Source organism: Mustela lutreola, chromosome 3 (genome assembly GCF_030435805.1).
Source record: "Mustela lutreola isolate mMusLut2 chromosome 3, mMusLut2.pri, whole genome shotgun sequence".
Lineage (NCBI taxonomy): Eukaryota > Metazoa > Chordata > Mammalia > Carnivora > Mustelidae > Mustela > Mustela lutreola.
In genome coordinates, this window is record NC_081292.1 from 36,907,854 (window position 1) to 36,935,811 (window position 27,958).

The window sequence follows — 27,958 nt, forward strand, 5'->3', positions numbered from 1 at the left end:
GTCATGACCTGAGCCAACAGCAGACATTTAACCCACTGAGCCACTGAGGTGGCTGATCAAAGACATGATCAAAGACAGATTGCCCAGGTTTGAATCTGATCAACCACATGTAATATTTGTAATCAGGATTTAAGTTTTCTCTATCTTTTCTGTGCCATGGTTTCCTCATCTATAACAGTGTTGTTATAAGGATTAAATTACACAGCATATGATAAACTGTGCAGTCAAAACCACTCTCAGTTGTTTAATTGAAATGTATTTGACATATTGTGTAAATGTAACATGTAAATCCTGGTTTGGTACACTTATTGTGATATTGTGATTGCCAATTTTGTGCTAGGTAGCATCTTCATCACCTATTTTTTTGTGGTAGGAGTAATTAAGATCAATCTCTTAGCAAGTTTGATGTTTATAATGCCTTGTTATCTATAACCATTAAGCCATGCATTAGATCTCTAGGACTTAGCTTATCTACTAGTTGCTAGTTTGTACACTTAAGCATTTCTTCTATCCTCCCAACCTGCAGCCCCCTGGTAACTATTATTTTACTATTTTTAGGAGTTTGGCTTTAAGGTTCCACATATAAGTGATATTATACAGTATTTGTCTCTCTTTGACTTATGTCACTTAGCTGTCCTCGAGGTCTATCCATGTCACAAATGGCAGATTTCCTTATGATTGAAAATATTGCAATGTGTGTGTGTGTGTGTGTGTGTGTGTGATGTCTTTTTTATCCATTCATCAGCTGACAGGCATACTGAAGCTGTTTCTGTTTCTTGGCTATTGTGAATAATGCTGCAATAAACATGAGATTGCGTATATCTCTTCCATATCCTGTTTTCATTTCCTTGGGATATATACCCACAAGTGGAATTGCTGGATCATGTGGTAGTTCTATTTTTAGGTTTTTTGAGGCGCCTCCATACTGTTTTCCATAGTGGCTGCACTAATTTACATTCCCACCAGTGTACAAGGGCTCCCTTTTCTCCACATCTTCACCGGTGCTGATTTGTTGTCTTCTTGGTGAGAGCCATTCTAATAGGTGTGAGGTGGCATCTCATTGTGGTTTTGATTTGCAGTTCCCTGATTAGTGATGTTGAGCATCTTTTCATGTACCTGTGGGCCATTTTGAGGTCGTCTTTGGGAAAAGGTCTAGTTCCTCTGCCCATTCTTTTAATCAGATTGGTTTTTGTTATCGAGTAGTATGAACTGTTTATATATTTTTACATTTATTTAACAGATTTTTTTTTTAAAGATTTTATTTATTTATTTTTCAGAGGGAGAGCGAGAGCGAGCACAGGCAGACAGAGTGGAAGGCAGAATCAGAGGGAGAAGCAGACTCCCCGTGGAGCAAGGAGCCCGATGTGGGACTCGATCCCAAGACGCTTGGATCATGACCCGAGCCGAAGGCAGCTGCTTAACCAACTGAGCCACCCAGGCGTCCCTATTTAACAGATTTTAATCCACTTTATATTTCTTGTATAAAACTATGTACTAGCACAGCTGGGGCCTGGGTCCGTCTGCCTTCAGCTCAGGTCATGATCCAGAAGTCCCAGGATTGAGGCCCACATCAGGTTCCCTGCTCAGCAGGGAGTCCGCTTGTCCCTTTGCCTCTCACCCACTCATGCTCAAACTCTCTCAAATAAATAAAATTTTTAAAAAAATGTTTTACTTCTGGGGTGCCTGGGTGGCTCAGTGGGTTAAGCCGCTGCCTTCGGCTCAGGTCATGATCTCAGGGTCCTGGGATCGAGTCCCGCATCAGGCTCTCTGCTCAGCGGGGAGCCTGCTTCCTCCTCTCTCTCTGACTGCCTCTCTGCCTGCTTGTGATCTCTCTCTGTCAAATAAATAAATAAAATCTTAAAAAAAAAATGTTTTACTTCTTCCTATTCAATTGGATGCCTTTTCTTTGTTCTGCCCAACTGTCCTAGCTAAGATCTCCAACAATTGTATTAAGGTGATGAGAGTGGGCATCTTTGTCTTGTTCCTTATCTTAGAGGAAAGCTTTTGATTTTTCACTGTTGAGTACGTTATATCTATATTTATCAGAGTTATGAGTCTTTAGTTTTATTGTAGGTCCTTATCTGGCTTTGATAGCCAGGTAATGCTGCCTCATAGAATCAGCCTGGAAGTGTTCCCTCCTCAATTTTTTGAGAGTTTGAGAATTGTTAACTCTTCACTCTTTGGTAGAATCTGCCAGTAAACCATCTGGTCCTGAAGTTTTCTGTCTTAGGAAGTTTTTGATTCAGTCTCTTACTGGTCTGTTCAGATTTTGTGTTTCTTCCTGATTGTCTTGGTGAGTTCTGTTTCTAGGAATTCATCGATTTCTTCAACGGTACCTAATTTGTTCGCATGTAACTATTCATGGTGTAGGCGCTTACGATCCTTATTTCCATAATGTCTCCTTTTTCATTTCTCAATTTGAGTCTTAGTCTAGTGAAGTCTTATCAATTCACTTATTTTTGAAAAAAGTTTTGTTGATCTTTTCTATTTTTTTTTTTCTGGTCTCTATTTTTGCTCTGTTTTATTTCCTTCCTTCTACTAACTTTGAGCTTAGTTTGTTCTTTCTATAGTTCTTTAGGTATAATGTCAGACTGTTTGAGATCTAACCTTTAATATATGCATTTAACCACTATAAACCTCCCTCTCAGAACTGCTCTTGCATAGGTTTGATAAATTTTATTTCCCTTTTAATTTCTTCTTTGACCCACTGGTTGTTCAGAAGTGTTGAATTTTCACATATTTATAGATTTTTACAGCTTTCTGCTTGTTGTAGTTTCATACCATCGTGGTCAGAAAAGATGTTTGGTATGATTTCACTCTTCTTAAATTTGCTTAAGACTTGTTTTGTGTCCTATCATATAATCTATCCTGGAGAAAGTTCCTTGTGTTCCTGAGAATAATATATTGTTGGTATTGGATGGAATGTTCTGTATGTTCGGTCCATTTGGTCCAAAGTATGGTTCAGTTCAAACATTTCCTTACTGATTTTCTGTCTGGATGACTTCTCCATTGCTGTAAGTATAAAAGTCCTCTGCTATTATTCAGTGGTCTGTTCCTCTGTTCAGGTTTGTTAATATTTGCTTCTGTTTAGGTGCTCTAGTGTTGAATGCATACATACCTTTTTGCTGTACTGATCTTCATTATGTCTGAAGGCTTAACAGTTTTGGCTTAAAGTTTGTTTTGTCTGATGTTGAGTATGGCTATCCCTGCTCTTCTGGTTTTCAAGTGCATGTAATTTCTTCTTTCCCTTTACTTGGAGCCTGTGTGTGTTCTTAGAGCTGAAGTCTCTTGTGGGGAGCATATAGTTGAGTCTTTTTCTATCCAGCCACTCTCTGCCTTTTGATTGGTGAACTCAGTTTACATTTAGAGTAATTATTGATATGTAGGGATTTACAACAACTTAAAATTTCCATCTTACTGATTGCTCTGATTGTTCTATATTTCCGTTCCTTTTCCCAGGTCCTTCCTCCCCCTACCCCACCCCTTCCTTTTTCCTTCCTGTTTGTTTCACCTTTGTGATTTTCCATGGTGGGTATACACCATGTTTATGTTTCCCCTTTTTAATCTCCTGTGAATCTAGATTTTTGCTTTGTGGTTAACATGAGGCTTACATAAAACATTTCATACATGGAATAGTCCATTTTATGCTGATAGCTTATCTTCATTTGCCTATAAAAGCTCTACTCTTTTACTCCTATATTTTTATTACAATTCATCTTTTTATATTGTGTCCTGTTAGCAAATTATAGTGGTAAGTTCTTTTTAATACTCTTCCTTTAACCTTTATACTATATAGTTAAGTGGCTAATATACTATTCTATTATAGAATTGGAGTTTTCTAAATTTATTTTTCACCTTTACCAGTGTAAAGATGTTTTCATGTCACTGATTAGCATCTTTTCATTTCAGCTTGAAGAACTCCTTTCAGCATTTCTTGCGAGGCAGACCTAGTGGTGATAAATTCCCACAGCTTTTGTCTGTTGGGCAAGCCTTTATAACTCTGGCTGGCAGTTTGTTTTTTGATACTTTGAATATGTCATTCCACTCTCTCCTGGCCTGTAGGGCCTTTTTTTGCTGAGAAATCTGATAGCTTCACGGGGGTTCCTTTGTAAATTACACTTTTACCCCCAGCTGCCTTTAGGATCCTGATTTTCGGTAGTTTCCTTGTAACCTGTCTAGGAGAAGGTATTTCCACATTGAGGTAATAGGGTGATCTACAAACTTTGTGAATTTGGATGTTCAATTCTTTCTCCAGATTTAGGAGAGCTTTCAGTTTTTGTTTTTTTTTAAATTTCTGCCGCCTTCTTGTCTTCTGGATCGTGGATTCTTTCAAAATTCCTATCTGCTAAGTCATTTATTCTGTCTTCCACCTGCTCTATTCTACTGCAGAGGCTAATGTATTCATTTCATTCACTGAATTCAACTCCAGAATTTAGTTATGTTTTTTCTCTCTCTGATAAATCATTTTGTTTGGGACGCCTGGGTGGCTGAGTCAGTTGAGCATCTGACTCTTGGTTTCAACTTGGGTCATGATCTCAGGGTCCTGGGATCAAGCCCTGCTTTGGGCTCCCTTGTCAGTGAGGAGTCGGCTTTGCCCTGCCCTCTGCTCCCTCACCCCTGCTTATGCACATTCTCTAAAATCATTTTTTACAGAAGTATGTATTATTGTATGTAGTTCCCTTCCTAATTGTATGTATTTTCCTTCCTAATATCATTTTTTTCTTAGTAACTAGTTGTGTCCTTCAAAACAGTTATTCCGAATTCTTCATCAGCTAGATTCGCAATATTGTGTGTCTTTAAGATGAATTGAATTATTGAGATCTTTTGGGGGTGAAAGTTTTGATTTTCGTGTTTGTGGATTTGCATTGCTGTTCTCCCATTTCAAGTAGCCGCCGGCTCCAGAGCCTTTACTGATTACCTTCTGACAGGAGTGCTGCTCCCAGGCCCTGCTACCTTCACTTTTCAGCCACTCCACTCTTCTTGCTCCCTCTAGTGGCAGAATTCTTAAAACTTTATCTTTTCTTATAACTCACCAGGCTGGCTGCTCGACACCTATTTTCCGGAAGGTGGCGCTATAGCTCCAAGGCTCCAGTTGGCGATTCCTCCCTTGCCCACAGACCCTGGTCCCTTTTTCTGAGAACACTCTGATCAGCACACCTGTTCCCACTGCCCCATCAGGAGCATGCACGGGCACCCAGCCACATAGTGGGAGCTGCTGTGAGTTTAGCACTTAGGGCTGCGGGGTGCCTGTGGACCCGGTGGGGCAATGTGGTTGGGAGATCCTTGAGTGGGATACTTCCAGAGGTATATGGGCTGACTTCCTGCTGAAGTCTTGAAGCAGTCCGCAGCAACTGCGTTCTTTTAATGCCCTTTGATATTTTATCTGCTTCCTTCCCTTCCCTTCCCTTCCCCTCACAGTCATGGCGGTCCCACTGCAGTACCCTGGCTGCTGCTGGAGACAAATGGGATTTCTCCCGCCATGACCCACAACAGGCACTCACTGCTTTGCACCTCCTCTGAAGGAGAGGTCTGCCACCGCCAGACGGCTTGTGCAGCTAGGTGCTGGGTATGTAACTGTGGACAAAAGAGAAGGTTTCCTTTTAAGGTCTCTGAAGTTTACTAAAACTTTGCTTTGCTTGAAGACTAGAGTCACAGATTTTCATTAATGAACAAAGAACAGTTAAAAAGAAAAATGCCAGAGCTTGAAAATTATCATTTACCCACAGTGATTCTTAAAAATTTTGTAATTCTGAAAGATCTGATACTGAATATGAAAAGAGAACTGACTCTAACAACTACAGGAATAAAGGACAGTACATTGATACAGACCTGAGTGTTTTATTTTAAGAAATGCCTTTACTTTGACCAAGTTAACAAAGGAATTTTCAGTATGATAAGATCTCTTCACTTCAAGGGAATAAATACGGTCATGCTTAAAGGAGGAGGAAAAGGGACATTTAAACTTGGAGGAAAATGTGGAGGGGACAAAATGCAGGCTTAGTCTGCTTTTATACAGTAGTGATTTTGTTATTTACATAAGCAAGATATTTAATTTAAAATCTAGTAAAAAGTAGTAGAAATTTTTGCCAATTTTTGTTCTGAATGTTTCCATGTTAAGAAAAAAATAAGTTCCTCTTAAAGCTCTTAAATTAATAATCACTATTAATCATTTATTATAAGACTTAAGTGTTGCATTTCACTCTAGCTTACTGTAATATACAACTAGTACAAAAGGGATTTATATATATATGTATCATAGCAGGAAATAAAGGTAATATAATAATCACTGTTAATGATTTTTAAAGAAATGCATTTCTATCACACTTTAGAGGAATCCTTCATAGTCCAAAGAAATGTAATTCAACTCAAATTTTCAACGAGAGTAATTAAAAGAAAATGTGTACTACAAATTAAAATGTACTTTAAACAAGTTCCAAATATAATTGTTAAATATAAAGATGTTAGGTCTTGGTACGTAAGAAAATATTTACAACTGATAAAAAGCATATTGTAGAATATACATGTTCTATGTATAAAAATAAGTAAAATACTTTATACTCCAGATCAAAGGATCTTTTCTAAACCAGGTTTCATCCATGCAACTCTATTACAATACCATCCCACTAGCATTACTGGAACACATACATGCATGGAAGAAATCTAACAACAGTCTTGACTTAAAGCTCATAGTTCCTTTTTAGGGCCTGTACATCTTCTAAAGTAAAATGCTTGTTAGGTGTGCCTGAGAGGTCATCAAAGAGCTGTTCAATTTGCTCCTTTTGGCCCTTGCTAATTAGTGTCAACATCATCTGGAAGAAAGAGAAAAACTTATTAGCTTAATTAAGAAAAATGAACATTTTTGAGTTACAGAAATCCTGGAAGAAAATCAGGTATTATTAAGTTATTTTGCACTTACCTTGAACCTCTCTGCTTTACTCAGATATAAAAGATGCTGATACACCAATGAGGGATCTTTACCAATAAGATTATTTTTCAGAGACTGAATAAGGAGGAGGAATGTATCCCCTTCAAGTTTGTTACTCAACAACACTGGCAAATCTTTCGGTTCAGTGAGGGTTAAAAGGTGTGCACAGGCTTCTTTATCGTTCCGCATACTGATAGCATTTATAACCTGACCAAACTCATAGGCGTTGTTAGGCTTGGTGATGGGTAGTTTTTCATAGAATTCTGGTGGCCCACTGGTTGTGTCCCCGTTCTCAGAGACAGGGCAGTCAGTGGAGAGCTCCTCCGAGGTCCTTCCAGGCTCCTCTTCCTGGCCTTCGCTCACCTTCATGAAGGAAAAAAATGAAACCGTGACATAACAGCCACTGCACACATCCCAAGATACAATTATTAAAATGGGAAGGAGCTGGAAAACACTAGTAAGCTATATTTTAGTCAAATTCTAAGTGAAAAGTGTGTAATTTATAATAGTAAAATCTACTCATTTTAGGAAAAAGTTTTAAATATCCATTCATGAAAGTATTTTAAATTTTTTTTATAGTTTTCCATGAAAGAAGACCCATAACAACTTTATCTTTTTCATGATAAATTTTACGCTTAATTATTTTCTTACATTTAACAGAGACATGAACATGAGACTTTTTTCTTTCCTCCTTAGAGGGACAAGATTTCTGGTTTCTCTCACTTTTTGGCTTTTACTCTATAATGGAAATATAAGGTGATAAATGGGATGATATCAGCATTCGTGAATACACAAGAATTCAGGAACTGGCTTTTTTTGGGTGGAGCGTGCGCGTGCGCACACACATGGCAGGGAGGAGAGCAGCAGAGGGAGAGAGAATCCTAAGCCAGACTCCACGATGGGCTCAGAGGCTGACGCAGGGCTTGATCTCACAATCCTGAGATCATGACCTGAGCCAAAATCAAGAGGCAGACACTTAACCCACTGAGTCACCCAGGTGCCCCATGAGCTGACATTCTTCAACAAAGGCAAAGCAAAAAGCTAGAGCACAAGAAACTGAGTCTGAGTCAGGAGTGACTGTCCAAGACCTCTGATGAGGCCAGTCCTGTTTCTGAGTGCTAACAAGGCCTAAATCAATCTAAAAATCCCTATTGTGTATGGCAAGGCCACTGAAATTTTCAGGATTTCAGTCCTATCAGGATTCTCCAGGTCTACCCTGAAGCAAAGTTCAATGGCGACAGGTCCCCAGAGCAATCTGGGTGGAAAACCACGCAAACTGTAGGCCAGAGTAGGGGGGAAGGCAGAGAAAGGAGGAACTGCAGTAATGCAGAATCCCAATACCCTCCGTGGACCCAAGCTGGGAAATACAATGGCTAATTATGGCAACGGAAAATTCTGTCTCTGTAACTGGTTAAAATTTCTTCATTGGAGATTAGAATAAAAACAAAACTGAGGACATTTTTTGCTGAACTCCTAGGAATCTGAGTTTAGAATCCAATATAAAATCCCCCGAAGAGTACTTTCAAAGATTATCAAATACCTCTTGAATCTCAATTTTCCTTCTCTCCTTTTCTTTGCTGAATGATGTTGTATTGTCCTTAATGTTAAGGAATCTGGTTACTTCTTCCAGTTCCATCTTTGCCTCAATAATACTTGAATCTAGTAGAAGAACTTTATTGAGATCGTTTAAACTTTTCTGATAATCCTGAAAAGAGGAAGGCAGAGAAAACCATTTTCATTATGAAGCACAGATGAGCTCAAGTGGGAGTGAGAATGATTAAGCTGAGTAGCACAGAACGTGTGCAGGGGTTCCCTTTAGTAGCCGGAGGATGACGTCAGGCCCACACAGTAGTCTTGAACTAAAATATTAACACCCGTAACACAGAACATCCTCCAGAGAAGAGCGAGCACAGAATCTGGAGCTGGAAGACTCAAGTTCAATTTGGGGTCACCACAGCCTTCACAGTCCTTGGTATACAAGAGGCATGTGTTGCTGCTGAGTGCAGTGAGTGGAAGAATGAAGACCCTCAGGTTAGCAACTACTAATTATGAAACGGGAACAAAATCCTACTTCATCTTTTGAGTTTCCGTTTTCTCATCTTTAAGGATAACAAAAGCTTATCTACTCTGGTTTTCACAAGGCTTGTACCAAGGATAAATGAATTAATAAGGAAAACTTTAAACCTATGTACAGGCTGCCCAGATGTCACTTGTCACATAATACTCTGCACTTGTGTCAAACCCTTCAAAGTCGTATGCCATTCCAGCGGCTGGCAGCAACATTTGTTCTTCCAGAGAGTCAGACAACACATTGGGAAGGCTGACGGAAAAGAAAAGGAGATCTGAGCTTAACAAAACATAGCAAAGAATCTGGTAGTAGAGAGAGATACCACAAAATCACAGTCTGATGTGACAAGCCATTTAAGAATTAGAGACTAGACCAATGTTTTGATTATACCAAAATTAATTCTGTAAGGAGGCAAAGAATTCAGTGATGTGTAGCCTCCCTAAGTATTTACGACCCACTGATTAAGAATACGCACTGGAGGCCGAGGCAGCGAGTGCTTATGGGGCGTTCCTGGGGCGCTCGCCATCAGGCCGCATCCCTCCCCCCCTCCACCCAGCAGGACACAAGAGCAAAAGTGACCTGTTTAAACAGATAAATGTAGATCTGCTCTCGTTCAGTAAAAAAGGTAAATTATTTACAAACCATAGTCCATCACATTCTATTAGTCACAAACCACATAACTCTGTGCCACAACAGTGCAGCTGGAACCGACTACAGAAAAACAATGACACTGTATGTCCAGCCCAAGTGTTCATCCCAGGAACCAAACTGGAAGGCAAGGAAGAGGGGCAACGGGGCAAGCTACGGTCGTAGTAACTCTTAACTCTTCCCATTCTCTGCATTTAGTATTAGTTTACCCCCAATAGCCCTATACATGCTAACTGCTATCCCCATTTTTAAAAAAGATTTTATTTATTTATTTGACAGACAGAGAAATCACAAGTAGGCAGAGAGGCAGGCAGAGAGGGAGAGAGAGAGAGGGGGAAGCAGTCTCCCTGCTGAGCAGAGAGCCCGGTGCGGGATTCGATCCCAGAACCCTGGGATCATGACCTGAGCCGAAGGCAGAGGCTTAACCCACTGAGCCACCCAGGCGCCCCTGCTATCCCCATTTTTAAAGATAAGGAAACTGAGGCACAGAGAATCCTTGGGACGATCACGGCAGCAATGCCCACCAAGCGAATGAGAACACAGCTGTGGAATCCCAGTGAGAAGCCTGGAAACAGATTTGTACAGTATGGCCTTGGAAATGGAAGAAGTCCCACATCACAGGGGACTTCAACTTACATTTTTGTTTTGTATTTAAAAAAAATCTGTGCCAAAAGAGCGATCTGTCTGGAAGAGACTTAAGAAAACATGAAATGACACTTTGCTAAGAGTTGCAACAGGGGCAAGTAAATGTAAAGAGAGAACGAGAGAGAAGAGTGCGGAGTCCCTCTGCCAGATCCCAAGAACGGTCAGGCAGCTACGGCCCCGTGGAAGCTTCTGTCTTAGGAAGAGAAACAGTTTTTTAAAACGTAAACAAATGAATAAAGTATGGACTAGCACTAATGCAATTAAGAAAGCCAAGGTTTTCCATGGATCCTAATGATGGGGAAGGAGTCTCCTTTTGCTACACTTGTCAGGGAACACAAGCGCTGGAGAGACACAGCGTGCGGCAGAGGGAAGAGCAGAGCCTACACAGAGCAAGTGTGACTCCAGCAAAAAGAAGGAAAAGTTGAAGTCGCTAATTACCTCATTAGGCCTTAAAGAAAAAAAGTATAATCCCACATGTTTATGTAAATATATACTTTTTTTTAAAATTTTTTTTAAAGATTTTATTTATTTATTTGACAGACAGAGATCACAAGTAGCCGGAGAGGCAGGCAGAGAGAGAGGAGGGGAAGCAGGCTCCCTGCTGAACAGAGAGCCGGACGCGGAGCTCGATCCCAGGACCCTGGGATCATGACCTTGGCTGAAGGCAGAGGCCCAACCCACTGAGCCACCCAGGTGCCCCTGTAAATATATACTATTAATAGGTGTGCTTCAACTGTAGTAACAATTCCATTACCGTCTGCTAGTCTGGGCCTTACAGCACAGCCCAGTTAATGGGTGCAAATTCCCTACGGGCTCTTCACCACTGCAAGCCACAGCCAGCATAGGAGCGGCACTCGAGCAAGAAAGTCTGAGACAAATACCACCGGACTTGACTCACACGTGAAGCTTACGAAACAAAACAAATGAACACGGGGGAGAAAGAAGGGGCGAACCAAGAAACAGACACTTCTACAGAGAACTGCTCCATCCGGGAGGGGAGGTGGGGCGGGGGAGGGGCGCCTGTTGGCATGAGTGCTGAGTCCCCGAATTCTCTACCGGAAACGACTAGTGCACTGTATGATAACTGGAATTGATACAAAAATTTGGAAGAAAAAAAAGATTTTAAGTGAAAGCCCTACGATTTTCAAAGTTGCACACAGTTAAAGTCATCTAGAGAACAAAAGATCTAAGAAAGCGGGTGCTGGGCTGGGAACCAGCGGCAGGACACTGGGAGCCTCCTCGCAACAGACACATGAAGCGGATCCGGCTGTGAGTCCTGATGCATTTTATAGGCAGCTGTCGCCTTTGAGGATCCTGAAATTGTATTTGCTCGGCACATAACTCCAATGACAGGATATATAAATGAAGCTACAAAAACTTAAACCAGAAAAACCAACTGCCAGCCTCGGAACCTAATGGGATAGGATTACTCCAATACCTGCTTTCAGTCTGGACACACCCACGAGTCGCAGATCTACCCTCACCGGCTGGAATCCACACAACTCCGAAAAAGCGGAGGAAATTTTGAAGCAGCCTGTCTTACTTCAGGGTGCCACACACCAGCAAAGAAACCTTTACTTGAGGTTTAGGAAGGAGCGTGTTGCTAACAGAAGGTCGGGGGGGGGGGGGGGCGCAGGGGTCAGGTCACAAGGGGAGCCAGGGGCCTGCTGAGTAGACAGTAAAGGCCCCCACGCGCAGGGAACGTGGTGCCGCCAGCCTCGCGCAGACGGAGGCTCCCGTGCTCAGGACCCGATTACGTGTGTTCCCGACCCGATTACGTGAGTTCACTCGGCTCTGGATCTGTGTCCTTTACAACATCCCTGAGAACACGCCGGGCACCCCCTCCCCTTCCTGCCCCCCCCCCGCCCCCGCCCGGCGTGTTCCTGCAGCGCGAGGGCAGCTGGAGCACCACCTCAGTGGATCTAGGATCTAGAAAACAGAAAAGTCTGGGCCCTGGATGTGCACAGCTTGGACTCATTGGCTGTATTACGTAGAAAAAGGGCTGTCCTCTCGCAGCAAAACCCAGGTTTTGTAGAAGATATTTTTAGATATTTCCCTGTCAGTGATGAGTGATGGGCATGAAACTGAAAGAATTCTCTCAAACTCGGTAAGGTTAAACTGAACTATCCCTCTCCCTCCTCCTGAACACCCCCATTATTGCACTGCACCCCTCAATCCCCAAGCCAGGAAGCAGGGAGCTACCCACTTTGCTCCTTCCCCGGGACATGTTATTCTCAGGTGTTTACCTTTAAACACCTTTGAATTAGCCCCTCACTTCCTGCTAGGGGCTAACCTGTGTCCCCCTGAAAATTCTTCTGCTGGGAGGCTTCACCCACAGCACTTCAGAATGCACCACATTCTGAAGAGACAGATTCTTTGAAGAAGTAATCAAGTAATCAAGTTACCATCAGGTTGTCAGGGTGGACCCTAATCCAGCAGGACCAGTGTCCTTACGAGAAGAGGAAGCTGGCAGACAGACGTGTACAGAGAGACGGCAAAGTGAAGACCCGGGGAGGAGACAGCCATCCACAAGCCAAAGACAGGGGCCAAGAATGCGTCCTTCCCTCACAGCCCTCAGAAAGAGCCATCCCGGCTGACAACTTAATCTTAAAATTAAGAACTCTAAGAACCGTAAGAAAACACATTTCTGTCATTTAAGCCACGATGTGTGGGGTACTTTTTGTTATGGAAGTTCCGGGCAAACTAATACTCTTCTCTCTTCCCCCGGCTATTTGTTACCTTCCTTCAGGCAGGTAACCCTGCTGGGCCCCCGGTGATCCAGCTTTGGCGCTGCGGCCCAATCTGACTCTTCATGTCCCCTTGGCCCTCAGGGGTTCCCACCACCTTCAGCATCAAGCCTGTCCACCACAGCGAGACCTCCCGGGCCCTTCATGATCCGACCATCTCGCCCCATCCCCAGTCCCACCTGCACCTGGCCTCTCGCTGTACCAGTTCATGTGCAACTTTGTAAAAAATGTGGGCAGGAATAATCACAGCACCTTGATTCTTAACAGCCCCAGAATGGAAACATCTAGAAGTAATTAACTGGTAAATATGTGTAAAAAAAAACTGTGATATATTCAGTAATAAAACTCAGTAATAAAAAGAAACAATTCCAGGTACAGAATATAGATAACTCAAATGCTATGCTGAGTTAAAAAAAAAAAAAAGCCAAAGAATACAGTACATTCTATACAATTATACTGTTACTGCCAAAAAGAAGCAAAACTAATCTACAGTGATAGAAACCAGATGAATGGCTACCTGGGGGTGGGCAGAGAAGGAGGGAAATAAAGGAAAAATGGGCACAGGGAACTTTCTGGAAAGATGTGAATGTTATTTACCTTGACTGGAATGGTGGCTACATGGGGATATATACATTATTCAAAAATCAAAAACTAAATTAAGAAAATTCTACTTATAACTATCAAAAAGAATAAAATATCTCACAATAAATTTAACCAAAAAGGTGAAAGATTTGTACATACTATATATAGTGAAAACTGTAAGACACTGACGAAAGAAACCAAAGATGACAGAAATTAATGGGAAGACAGTTCATGCTCATCAGTGGAAAAATTAATACTGTTAAAATGTTTATACTACATGAAGCATCTACAGATTCAATGCAATCCCTATTCAAAATTCCAATGGCCGTTTTCACAGAAATAAAACAAACAATCCTAAAACTTATATGAACTTGGCAACACCCCAAACAGCCAAGCAATCTTGAAAAGGAACAAAGCCGAAGGCATCACAATTCCTGGTTTCAAGATATATTAAAAAACTATAGTAACCTAAACAGTAGAGTACCAGCATAAAAACAAACACAGAGAACAATAAAACAGAATAGAGAGCCCAGAAATAAACCCATGCATATGTGGTCAATTAATTTATGACAAAGGGATCAAGAATTCTCACGGGAAAGGACAGTCTTCAATAAGTGGTGTTGGGAAAACTGGACCACTCTCTTATACTGTACAGAAACAGCAACACAAAATGGGTTAAATCCGAACATAAGACTTAAAACCATAAAAGTCCTAGAAGAAAACATAGGCAATAAATCTCCTTGACACTGGTCTTGGGCTTTGGATTTGACACCAAAAGCTCAGGTAACAAAATCAACAAGTCGGACACACCAAACTAAAAAGCTTCTGCACAGTGAAGGAAACCATCAACAAAATGAAAAAACTATCAAGTAGGAGAAAATATTTGCAAATCACATATCTGATAAGTAGTTAATATCCAAAATACACAACTCCTACAACTCAGTATCAAAAAAAGAATCCGGTTAGTAAAAGAGCAGAGGAACCGAACAGATTATTTCTCCAAAGATGACACACAGATGGGCAACACGTACATGAAAAGATGCTCAACATCACTGACCATCAGGGAACTGGAAATCAAAGCCACAATGAGTTATCACCTCACACCTGTCAGAATGGCTAAATTCAACAAAAAAGAAACAATGGGTATTACTGAAGATGTGTAGAAAGGGGAACCCTTGGGCGCCTGGGTGGCTCAGTGGGTTAAGCCGCTGCCTTCGGCTCAGGTCATGATCTCAGGGTCCTGGGATCGAGTCCCGCATCGGGCTCTCTGCTCAGCAGAGCCTGCTTCCTCCTCTCTCTCTGCCTGCCTCTCTGCCTACTTGTGTTCTCTCTCTGTCAAATAAATAAATAAAATCTTTAAAAAAAAAAAAAAAAAAACAACTATGCTAAAAAAAAAAAAAAAAAAAAAAAAGAAAGGGGAACCCTTGTGCACTGGTGGGAATGTATGTTGGTGTAGTTATTACAGAAAACAGCATGGAGACTCCTCAAAAAACAAAAAATAGAACTACCATCTGATCCAGCAATCCCAGCTCGGGGTATTTACCTGAAGGAAATGAAAATACTAAATCGGAAAGATCCCAGCACTCCCATGGTCACTGCAGCAATATTTACAACAACCAAGACGTGGAAATCACCTAAGTGCCCATCAGTAAATGAACAGATAAAGAAAATGCAGTGTACCTACACAACGGAGGATTATTCAGTTAAACAAAAGGAAATCTACCATTTGCAACAACACGGATGGATCCTGAGGGCATATGCTAAGTGAAATAAGTCAGAGAAAGGCAATTACCGTATGACTTCACTTGTACAAGAAACGTAGGGAAAAAACAGAAAACAAAAACAAAACTGAATTCACAGGTACTAAGAACAAACTGGTCATTGTCAGAGGCAAGGCAGGGGGTGCGGAGTGGGTGAAATGGGTCCAAAGGTACAAACCTCCCATTAAAATATTAAGTCATGGGGACATACAATAATGTACTGCACAGTGACAACAGTTAACAACAGTTAATAACAACAGTACTGTAAATGAAAGTTGCTACAACAGAAGAACTTTAAAAGTCCTCATTACAAGAAAAAACAACGGTAATGATGTGCGCGGGTGAGCTGCTAACCAGACTTACCGTGGTGAGCATTTTGCAAATCGATCACTACTCTGTATACCCAAATACCATGCTACATGTCAATTATACCTCAATTTAAAAAAATCTCTGACAGGCTTACAACATGTGAAGTGCACTGTTTTAGACCCTAAAAAAATTGGTTTTAAAGAAATACCATAATTTCAAGAAATGCCAGAGCCCCCTATGTTCTAATTTTTCCTTGTGATGTCATTTTCTACAAACATGAACATTCATTCCAATAGTTCCACACAGAAGAATCAGCCTAAGTAAAAGTGTAACTATACAATACTTCCTCTGGAAATAAGGATGTGGTTCTCTATCACTCTACAGTCACACTGATGACCAGCCAGTTGAAGGCCCAAATCACCATGAGCCTCCCAATCTCCACTATGTCTCTACCAACTTCCACTGAGTCAATCAATCTTCCATTCCAACGCCTTCCTCCCACCCCCATAGACAACCCCAAATCTTTGGTGGAAGAACCAGTGACACCGCTGGTTGCCTTCAGTGATTCAATCTTCCTATTCCTTCAAGTAGACCTATGATAACTAAAAAGATTCCTTAGAAAATCAGGAAATAAATCCTCATTTTTGAGCTGGAAGGAAATCTTAGAAATTACCTAGTTCTACATCAATGGTAGGGGAAATGTGAAGTCTCTTCCAAGGTCGTAAGCCTGATTCGCACAGAACCAGGATTAAATCCAGGATTTATGTTCATAAAATCCACATGCTATTTTCAGAGCGGCAATTTACAGATGAAAATGAAGCTTTCCTCACCTTGAGTCCTTTATAAGCCAGAGCTCGTCTATAGCATGCTTTCACGTTCCCATCATCGATCTGAAGTGCCCGATCACAGTCCTGCTTTGCCTCTTCAAACTGGCACAGTTTCAAGTAACAGAGAGCTCTGGTAGAACGTAATTATGAAAGTAATGATGCGTTATGAACAGCAAAAACAACGTATCTGGGAATTCAGACAGCTCATAAAAACCAGAACATAGCTCAGCTTCAACACCACAGCTGTCTCACAGAACCCTAACATTTTACTCCGACCGTGGCATTTTCATGCAATACATGTAATTACGGCATTGGGGATAGAACACCAACAAAATAACAGTCCGGGCCCCTCAAGGAGGCTACAGTCTAGTGGAAGAGAGAAACAAGTAAATCGTGCAAACACACTAATATCTAAAACAGAATGCTCTGGGAGCACACAGCTGAGAATCTCACTGCATCTGGTGGGGCTGAGGCAAGGGCAGGAGTCGTCCAGGAACAATTCCCAGAAGAAGTTACATTCAAATTGAATTCCAGAGTAGGAGGTGAGAATTATTCAGGTCCAAGGCACTGGGCTGAGAATTCAGATGTAGGACGGGAGAGTGGTGGCCAAGGGCCCAGCAATAGCAGAGTCTCACAGTGAGAGTGAGAGAGAGAGAGAGAGAGAGAGAGAGCGCATCCACATGCAGTGCTCTTGATGGGCTAAGAAAAGTGCCATATGGCTGGGTGCAGGGGTGAGGTAGAAGGGAGGCCAGGCCAGATGGTGAAGGGTCCCGTAAATCATGGAAAGAAGGCTGAGCTTTCTCCTGAGCTTCATGGAGGTCCACCGATGGGTTCTCAAACGGGCTAACATGTTTACTGGGTTTTAGAATGATGGCTCCAGCTGCAGCTTGGAGAACGAGACGGAGGGAAGACGACCTGCGGGGTGCTACGGAGGGTGCTGCACACATTAGGAGGAGACGTGGTGGCCCAGGACAGCGGCAATGGTGAGGGCGGAGAGAAAGGCTCCCACCAAGGAATTTGGGACGAGGACATCCAAGCTCAGGGACAGCCGGGGAGAGGGAGGAGTCAGTCAGGAGTGCAGACAGGAGTGGACTGCTCAGGTCTGGAGCCCAAGGGGAGGTGGAGGGGGGCAGGGGTTCCCACGGAAAGGCGTTAGTGGGACTGCGGAGAAGATGGACTGGCTCAGAGAGCATGCAGAGTGAAACAGGGATCTACACCTCAGAAGCCTGAGAAGGGCAGGGGAAGGCAGGCCGGTGGAGGGAGGACAGGACAGCTGGGCGGTGAGCTGTCTGCACTGACGCCGAAGGGAGAGACGGTTTTAGGCCCAACTGAGCGGCTGCCAGTGCCCCCCAGCCCGCGCACCGCATGCTGTCAGTCTCTCTGAAAAACACTCACTTAGGACAATATGCTATATAAATTGTCAAAATGATGGGAAAAAAATACTTTGGCAATTAATTTGTCTGTATTTTTTAACCAAAAAAATTAACGTAAGAAATACATAAAGTTACAAAGAACTTGCCTGTTTGTATAAATGGCACATTCCTTGTTGTTAATCTTTAAGCATTCACTGTATTTACTAAGGGCATCTTTATAGTTTTTGTCCTTTACACATTGATTTCCTTCTTCTTTAAGGGTTTTAAACATTTTTTCATCTATGGGACACCCCCCAAGGGGGAAAAGAAAAGAAGGATTCACATAAGCACCTCCACAACATCTTCAGTACATATGTAAGCAGATATTCTCTTGCAAGTTAACCTGACCACTAACTACGCAGAGCTGAAGTTGAAGTGGAATGAAACTTTGTATACAAATTAAAAAGACAAACTGACTATAAGTAAAAATCATACAATTACAACAATATTTTTTTCAAATTGGAAAATAAAACCTAAGTAATCACATCACTTTACCCATATTGGTATGTCTTCTCTACTGGAGATACAAACATATACAGTGTTTGGTTTAGTAACTATTTCACAAAAAATGCACAAATGAACCTGTTCACAGCTGAGATGGACGTCTGTTCAGTACCCCATCTCCTTGGAAAAACCACACCACACCTCCCTCGTTCTCTGTCCTGCAGTTTAGGTAAAGCGAGCCCTACCCTAGCCCAACTCTTTGGAGTAAGCTTTGTGTTACCATCAGCACATTATACTTCCTTGGCCACAGTAATCTAACTCGTCAGGGATGGGCCTATGAGAGCCAATAAGCTACAACCAGATTTTTGTGGTCACTTCTGGTATCACTTGCTCTTTCTCCTAGAATATGAGAAGAGGAGCTACCCTGCCATCTGGTGATTACAAGGGGAGACTCTGTATTTCTAAGATGGGGTCAAAAAAAGCAAGAAAGAGGCCAAGACGGAGAGCTAAAGAAGAACCTCTGAGTCCTGAATCCAGCCATCCATGCAGCTACTCTACCTGCGGACGTTTCCATGATAGGAGCCAAGAGACCACCATTTTCCCTTAAAAGGCTGGGTTTTCCGTTATCTGCAGTGAAAGAGTCCCAACTATTACCATTTCCTGCCTTGCTCTCCTGCAGTGACCACGGCCAACTCTGCTTAGGGTTCATCTCCCCTTCCTAATGGTGCCTTTATGTCCACTCAGCTATCACCCCCCTCCTACTCAACTTAGGGGTTCAGGAGAAGCTGACCCCACCCATCAGGAACACAGGCCTCAGCCAATCGGGGCACGGCATATCCTTGTCATAGGGACGGCTCAGGAATGGGAACGTGACCCATTAAAGAGGTACCAACAGAACAGGAGTCAAGAAAGTAACAGCATAGATAAAAAAGCTAGGGCTTGGTTACCCTACCCAAAAAGCTAGGGTAACATAGTTTCTCACTTTTAAATTAATGCCACCCAAAGCAGTGGTGTCTCTCTCCCTTTGGACATTCACAGACCTCTACCCACAAAGCCTACAACTGCTAAGGTTCTATTATTTTCAGTCAGGACTGGAGCCCTGCTGAACCTTCAGTTACATGAGCCAAGATATTCCTTAAACCATATTAAGTCAATAGATTTTCTGTACTTGCAACAAGTTTTCTATGACACATAAAGTACGAAAACCTAAAGTTTTAAACCTATGTAATGAAATCTACCTAATGGAGTAACTTGATAGAAAACTGGAATCCATAAATTAAAATTTCAAATATACCTTTAAATTTCCAATCTAAACATCTTGATATCTGAAACTTATAGTATAAACTTGGAATGTAAACAATAATCTTATTTGTCCCCAGCACAAGGGCATAAAATAGTAACTTTTTGCCCTTTATTTCAAATCACAGAGTATTTCTAATGTTTTGTGTTTCAAAAGACCACACGATGGGACCAAACGACACTCCCCATACATCCTGCTGTATGTAAGCCCTAAAATAGAGTATCACAGGGATTCCTCCCTGCCCATTTGCTGAAAAGCTTTCCTTAAGCTTTTCCTCTCCCACTGTATTTAAGCTTTTGGCACCTATTCTAATAACCACATAAATCTGGAGAGAAAGCGCTGATTATACTCATGCTTGTGATTAGCTGACACAGATCTGCAGTGTAGTTAGACGTGCTCTTTGTTAATAAACAACTACACTTAACTGAGCAAATGCTTTGTGGGAGACTCCACTGATAGCCCGCTCTAGAAAACCAGAGAGCTCCAAGGTTTTCTAAGAACTGCCGAATAATCTTAAAGCCTTAGTAGATGTTCCCTGCATTTCCCTTCTATTCAATGAAGAGGATGAGGGTCTAACGGGAGCCACATGATGACTCAGGAATCTCAGGGTCTCTACAAGATAAGCCTCAACCAGGGACCCACATGGAGTCCCTAAGCAGGAAGGAAAAATGGGGCCTCAAACGGCTTTTAGCAGAAAGCAAGAGTGGGGTCCCATTTATTAAAGACTTTGCACAAAGCAATGAGGTAGGTACTATGGGAATGTAGATATGCTAACAACAATGATATAAGGCAGAAAGAAATACCTGCTAGATATTTATGTGGTAGAGCTTTGTTCTTTTATTTCAAACACACCAATCTTATTACTTTAAGCCCTGCCACATACAGGTGTAGGAAAGAACTACATGCTACTTCTTTTTAAAAATAATACTGTTAACTAAACCTTTATTAAGTATTTTGTATGCAAATCTCCATTTATTCCTGAGAACAAGCCACAGGACAGTTATTCTAATCCTCCCCTTTCATACACACTAGACAGTGGATGTGGGAAGCAACTTCTTACAACTGTAGAGGGCAAACAGGGTCTTAACTTAAACCTGGGTCTGATGCCCGAGTGCATGCCCTTATCCTTCTGCTTTCCTGTGAAAACAGACACGCAGCTCAAGATAACTTCGAAAAGAAGGATGTGTAGGCTTCCCCCACCTGCGATGCTGGGCTGGGGCCGGCTGCAGGAATCTCCCCCTTGGTTGGGGGGCGTCGTGGCCACAGGCTGCCAGGCTCGCACATGTGCAGCAGTGGGCACAGCAGGAATGGGTGACAGCTTCTCCCGCCAGCTTGGTCCATCCAGATTCATTAAAATTCTTGTTATTCTAAAAAGAAAAGGAGTTTTCTCTATTGATCATGTCATTTTTTTATATCACTGAAGCTCAAATCAACAGTAAGATTTACAGTGCTGCATTTGTGTACTTCCCTACAGAAAACACAGTCTTAAGCTATCTGCTGTCCCCATAAATGGTCTTTAAAAGGATTTTTAAAAGTTGCCCAAAACTATGTTAACTTTAGATCCTTTTTGTATCAAAAGAAAAAATGAAGGCATTTCTAATTGGTTTAAAAATTTTTAAATGCATATGTGATGTGATAAAAAAAGTAAAATATAAAGGTAAAATTTAGGAGGCCTAGCAGAAATGTCCCACATGATTATCTAATGTAATTACTAAACTGATAATGCATTACTCTTGAGAATAATCAAAAACACTTAGAATGTCTATGCCCAAACCATACACCAAAGACAGGTATACAAGACCGCATGAGGGCAAGCTGCTGTATGGAACACTGTTTTTTGTTTCCTTTTTGGAACATTATTTTTTCTTAGAACATTTTTTACATATGGCTGAGATAGTCTTACCTTGAAATTTTTTTTGTCTCTACAATTATCCAATTACTGTGCTTTCATATACACAATGATGAAAGGCAGGATACTGGAAGGGCCCTTACGTTATTAATTTACCTAATGGCCATCATCAAGTTCAGATTAACATCCCTGATTACCACTTTGTCATCATTTTAAACATACACATTGTCATATTTAAGTTTAAAAACAAAACTGAATTATGTCTTTCAAATGAAACTGGTTTAAAAAAGGTGTTCCAAGACTGAGAAGATTTACAGGTAATTAGTAGAACACATTCAAGTTAGCTAACTCAGCAGTACTTTTTGTGTGAGTAGTTTTTATATTTATACAGAGACAGATACAACCCACATACTTTTTTTACAGTTTTTTTAAACTAAAATTTCAATAGTGATCTTTGGTTATGCAAACCAAATCTCATACATCTTAGTGTAAAGAAACTAATTTCAAAAATAATGTAAGACCACCCACAACTGCAGAAGAAAAAAAAAAGCTTTAGAAAAGAGAATTTTCAAGCAAAACTTGTATTACCAGCAGAGAGGAAGGAAGAAGCAGCTGAAAAGAGATGATGTGTTGCCAGGGAGTAAATAAGTATATGCAGGGAAATTTAACATATAAGATTCCTGGAGAGGAAGAGAGGAATATGGTTAATGGAAGACAGAAACAAAATAAACCCAAATGTTTAAATTAAAAAAAAAAAAAGCTGCTGTTGCTCACATGGAAAAGCAAGCATAAATATGGGATTCATGAAAAAGAACAGTGAAATTTTATGGGTATTGTATAGAAAAATATATATGGCAAACCAGACAAAGCCTCCTCATCTTCTTATACAGTAACAGAAACACTCAATTAAAAAATGAAAGAATCTTAAAACTCAATCTGTATAAAAGAACCTAAGTACATATTAAAAGTGCAACACAATCCTCAAAAAGCTAAACATAGAATTCCCATATGACCCAGCAATTCCACTCCTAGATATACCCCAAGAGGAACTGAAAACAGATGTGCAAACAAAAACTTTACACAAATGCCCACAGCAGACGATTCCCAATAGCCCAAAGACAGAAACAACCTCAACGTCCATCACTGATGAACGGATAAACAAAACGTGCTATCTCCATACAATGGACTGTTATTCAGCTACAAAAAGAAACAAAAGCACTCATGGAGTCTACATACAACATGAACCTTGAAAACGTCACGCTAAGTGAAAGAAGCCAAGCATGAAAGGCACAGACTCTAGGATTCCACTCACAGGGACCGCCCAGGGCAGGTAGAGCCGCAGACAGAGAGCAGATGAGTGGCTGCCAGGGGCTGAGAGAAGGGATGAGTGGCTGTTCATGGGATACAGGGTTTCCTTTGGGGATGATGAATGTTCTGGAACCAGAGAGAGGTGGTAGGTTGTACAAGTGTACGTGTGAACTAAAGGCCACTCACTTGCGTACTTTAAAATAGTCCATTTTATGTTCCGTGAATTTTACTTCAAAATACATAGTGCAGAAGGTTCACAGATAGGAGTAATCACAGCCTCTCAGGTAACTACCCCTCCCTTCAGACCTTCCCGCCTATCACTGTGAACTCGCTTTCCTACAACACCTCCCAAGAGGCCCTTCCTCGCTGTCGGCTACTTCAGCTGTCTTCCCACTTCGTTTCACAGGAAGCCCAAGCTCTGTGAGAAGATCCTTCTTTCCCAATTACCTTGGAGATGACCGGACAGATGATGGCCAAATTAAAAGCCAACCAGAGGAGTGAAGAATGTGTTGAAGAATGAATGAATGAATTCATTCAACACATCTTACTGACGTTATCTACTGTATGAAATACTTCAACTACACAGATGGATAAAACACAATTCCTGACCTCAAGGAACTTCCAGTAGAATGACAGAAAAACAATTTTACAAAAAGGGAAGGACAGAGAATTTACAAATGATATGGAAGCAGGGTAATTAAGAGAAGGCACCGTGTTCCGGGGGAGCTGGGAAGGGCGCCTGAAGTAATGTACACTGGAGTGTAGGTGGGTCTATCAGGGAAAGTCATTTCCTGGAGGAAGCAAGTCCTCTCCTAAAGGACAGGAAGGAATTAACCGGGCCAAAAAGAAGAAAAGTGTCTCCAGGCAGCCGATGACATTTCAGCAAGGCAGCTGTGCCACGGGGCAAATGGTTGAGACTCCCAGGTGACGCTGTCCAAATTTTACAAGCTCAAGATCAAGAAGGTTGTGAAAGCCCAAGGCTCGATGAGGCCCCATTTCAGGTCCAATAACCAATGAATACCCCTTTCAGACATGGGTCAGACAGGTTCTGCGGGATCAGACCAGAACGGACACTCCAGGAAATGGCTGTTGGCTCTACATACAGATCTTTCTAACAGTCCTCTACAAAGTGCAGTGGGACTATGGGGGAGGTAAGGTGTATTTCATCAAATGAATTCATCCAAAACATGCCATTCTCCTCTTGCACAATTTTGCTCAAGGTCTCCTCCTGTCCCAACAGTCCTCTTCAAAAACCTCGTCAGGCGCTCGCTCTCCAACAAATGAAGCCTACACAATGGGGCCCGGCCTCCCTGTGATCTCCCCACCTTACTAACATATTTTCACTGCTGGGGATAATCTGTCTTCTATTTTTTTCCCCTAGCTATATTTGGTTTGCTTAAATACAGAAGCTAGATTATTTTTTCCTTTTTTGTCTTGGGGGGGAGCAGGGCATGGTACACCAGACCAACACAGGGCACAGTGTAACGCACAGAGTAAGGTATATTCTGGACAAATGGGATCAGAAAATAGAAGACATAACTAGCAATATTATCCAACTCATAATTTTTTAATTTCACTTGAAAGCAATTTATGAAGTCTGGAAATTCTTACCTTCCCATGCTCACTCAGGGGGCAAATAGATCATAATACAAATTAGATCCAAATTCTTTGCTATTTCACCATATAAATTAATACTCATCCTATGATGAGTGTCTATTTAAAGGGCACAGAACAAAATCTAGCAGGCTCATGAAGACATCCACTCTCCTGAGGAGAAACAATAAGCGGCTATGTTTCCACTGACAGATGTGGTGCAATGAGCATGTGCAAAACCCTGTAGGAGAAGAAGATTCGATATGGCAGTTTTCACTACATTCCTGGATCTTGTCCTAGAATTACTACTGATTTACAACATCACTGAGGACACCTTCCTAATGCCACAGATGTTTACAAATACTGTAAAATTAAATTCTGTGCATTCCGAACAGCAAAGATCTATATCCTAAGCTTAAAAAAAATTTTACTGTAATTAATGGACCAGGACGCAAATATAAAGGTGTTACAGGACAACTTAAAGTGGATTATAGGACAGTTAGAAATTAAGCTAGAGAGAGAACCCTCTGGTTTTGATGGGAGTGAAAACCATGCATACAAAGTGAGTAACTGAGGACATGTCTACACTCTGACAGTGTTCTCAGAGGGGAGAGAGAAAAACATGTAATTCCAGTACAGAACAAGACGCGAGACACTGCCTCAGGCTGGCTTACCTGTTAATACTGTCGTTTGCCAGCTGGATTCTGCAGTCTATCTGCAACACTGTTTTATAATCCACATAAGCTTTCTGATACTGCTCTAAAGTTTCATAGGCCATTGCTCGACGAAGAAGAGGTTTGACTGAGAATGGATGAAGTTCCAGAGCCCTAAGACAAAAACATTATGTCATTTGTTTTGAAAATTACTCAGCTTCTAGTAACTAAATATACACTATAGTACTAGACTTTCAGAAAAGGGTACAGTTGGTATTTCACACCAAGGACACAGGAATACACCAGAAAGACAAACTCAGGGCTAAAGAACAATCAAACTTGCGGTTATTTCCTTTATTTTATTTACTTTGGGTGGGGGGAGAGGGAGAGAAAAAGTCCTAAGCCGGCTCTACTCCCAGTGCAGAGCCTGATGCAGGGGCTTGGTCTCACAACCCTGAGGTCATGACCTGCTCTGAAATCAAGAGTCGGATGTACCAACTGAGCCACCCAGGTGCCTCCAGTTCCTTTATTTTAAACCTGTAGCAAAGCACAGTAGCATTTACTCTTCCCCCACTGAAACAGAGCTCCCTGGCAGCAGAGAGTGCACCCCACCCTCTCCAATGCCCCATCCCTTCCCTCTGCCCTAACAGAGCCGACCATGGCACCAAATACAGTCAGCTTTCAACAGATTCTTGTTACCTACTGATGGATTAAAAGGAAAATTTTTATTCACACCTGTGTTTAATAAGGCACAGAACAGAACCACAAAAATCTGCATTACATTTTGAAAATCAGCTCCCTTAATTTCAGTTTATTATGATTTACTTGCTGGCAAAGGGCTTCAAAAATGGACCAGAGGGAAGGAAGTAAGTATACGATGATTTCTTGGAAGTCATGAATTTTCATCTTGCATTTTTTTAGGCTATGAAATATTTCCAACATCACCAGAGATGTATTTCAAAGTTATGTTCCTTGGTTTTGTTTGAAGTAACTGTTTAAAGCTACTTCACAAACAACAGACTTCATTACATTCTGAAACAGAACAATCCAGAGACCATATTTATGAATGAAAACTATCATACACTTCGTTTTTGCAAACATAACTGAAACTGTAAAACATGGCGAGCAGAAATCCTAGGAAAAACCTACTTGCTAAACACCCAGCAGGAAGGGTCTGTGGCCCCGGCCCCCAGTATCGGGGACGGCAGGTCTGCTTCTCAGGGTCACTCTTCTGCTACAAGCAGTTTTCACAGCGGATGTGTAACGGGCTTCAGGGAAAGCACAAGTGAGGGCTGCTTTACTTCTTCTCCAACAGTCGTGGGGATCTGCTGTCTACTCCTGTCTACAGTAATCTGGCAAGGAGGAAGCTGACAGGACACCTGCCACCTGACACATCTGCTGCTGGAGACTCTCACCAAACTGCCCAAGAGGGCAAGTTCAAGTTCATGCTGCAGGTGAGGAGATGGAGGGGAAAGGAGTGTGATCTGCCCACAGGGCAGTTCTTTTGAATTTTGGCTTTGGGAAAGCCAGGACAGTGCCTGTTCCCAGTGCCCAGATCACCACCTGGCCCGTGGGAGGCACTTAGCCAATACCTCCTGAATGAACCTATGCTTTGCCTACCACACACATACAAAAATACCATAAATAAGGGAACTCTGCTGGAGTCATTCACAATTCTCCACATTGTACAGATACTCCACGGCAAAGGTGGGTATGCTCCCAGGCTGGGCACCGTAGAGGCTGTCACTGACCAGCTGTAATTAATTTTGTTCTGCCTGGGTGTGTTACCACTGTGGGTTATTTTAAGGATCTCCGCTGTACTGCACTGGGTCTAAAAATTTTTTCTGTAAAATGTGTATTACTTTTATAACTTAGGAAAGTTAAAGCAAAGTAAAACTAAGGGGTGCCTGGGTGGCTCAGTCATTAAGCGTCTGCCTTCACTCAGGTCATGTTGGGTCCTGGGATCGAGCACCATGTCAGGCTCCCTGCTCAGTGGGTAGCCTGCTTCTCCCTCTCCCACTCCCCCTGCTTGTGCCCTCTCTCTCACTCTATCTCCGTCAAAGAAATAAAACATTTTTTTTTTTAAAAGTAAAACTAAGATCAAGTAAAAACTCTTAAAACACTAGAGAACTGATCTCTGAGCAAAAGAATCTATCACTTTTATTTATTTATTTATTTATTTATTTAAAAGATTTTATTTATTTATTTGACAGACAGAGATCACAAGTAGGTAGAGAAAGAGGAAGCAGGCTCGTTGCTTCGCAGAGAGCCCAATGTGGGGCTCAATCCCAGGACCCTGGGATCATGACCTGAGCCGAAGGCAGAGGCTTTAACCCACTGAGCCACCCAGATGCCCCAAGGATCTATCACTTTTACCATTGCCTTAAATCTAGCTTTGTTTCATACTTAGGGGATATTAACAACATGAACCAAGATGACAAATGTGTATGATACTCCTACAACTACCCAATGTCACCACAATTACCCCATGTCCCCTCAGACTTCCAATACCCAAGGTGCTATTCAGCCACTGAAGACGGACCCCAGGTAGGCGCAGAATATAACACTGAGACGATGCATTCGATTTTCAGCACTCCCAGCCCAGTAAATGCAAGGTTTTTTTTTTTCTCTTTAACCACAATCCTGAAAATGAACATGAGCTTATAAATGGAAATTCCACTAAGAAAAAAAAAAAGGGGGGCATTCATTCATAAAAACAGAATTTTTAAGCCAGAGCTCACAAAGGCTTAACTATTCAAGTTAATACAGTTAAGACCCTGCCGAGTTTTAATTTGAAGCCTGTCAGAGAGCAGCAAAAAAGGAGCAAACGCAGAGAATTACCAGGCAACATTCATTTTTAGTCAATCTGTCAAATTATTCTCAATGGA

At 41.7% G+C, this 27,958-nt stretch overlaps 1 protein-coding gene across 3 annotated transcripts in view; it reads right to left on the reverse strand.

The window, feature by feature from the left end:
- Window positions 1-5,818: 5,818 nt before the first annotated feature.
- SPAG1 (sperm associated antigen 1) overlaps window positions 5,819-27,958 on the reverse strand; it is a 69,366-nt gene continuing 47,226 nt past the window's right edge. For all 3 annotated transcript variants that reach the window (XM_059165920.1, XM_059165919.1, XM_059165921.1), the window contains 7 exons: window positions 25,092-25,244; window positions 20,868-21,034; window positions 18,031-18,163; window positions 16,515-16,641; window positions 8,466-8,630; window positions 6,917-7,288; window positions 5,819-6,809 (listed from right to left, as the gene is read on the reverse strand). In XM_059165920.1, coding sequence (XP_059021903.1) covers window positions 6,678-6,809; window positions 6,917-7,288; window positions 8,466-8,630; window positions 16,515-16,641; window positions 18,031-18,163; window positions 20,868-21,034; window positions 25,092-25,244 — 1,249 coding nt within the window. In that variant the 3' untranslated portion in view covers window positions 5,819-6,677. The remainder of the gene's footprint in view (window positions 6,810-6,916; window positions 7,289-8,465; window positions 8,631-16,514; window positions 16,642-18,030; window positions 18,164-20,867; window positions 21,035-25,091; window positions 25,245-27,958) is intronic.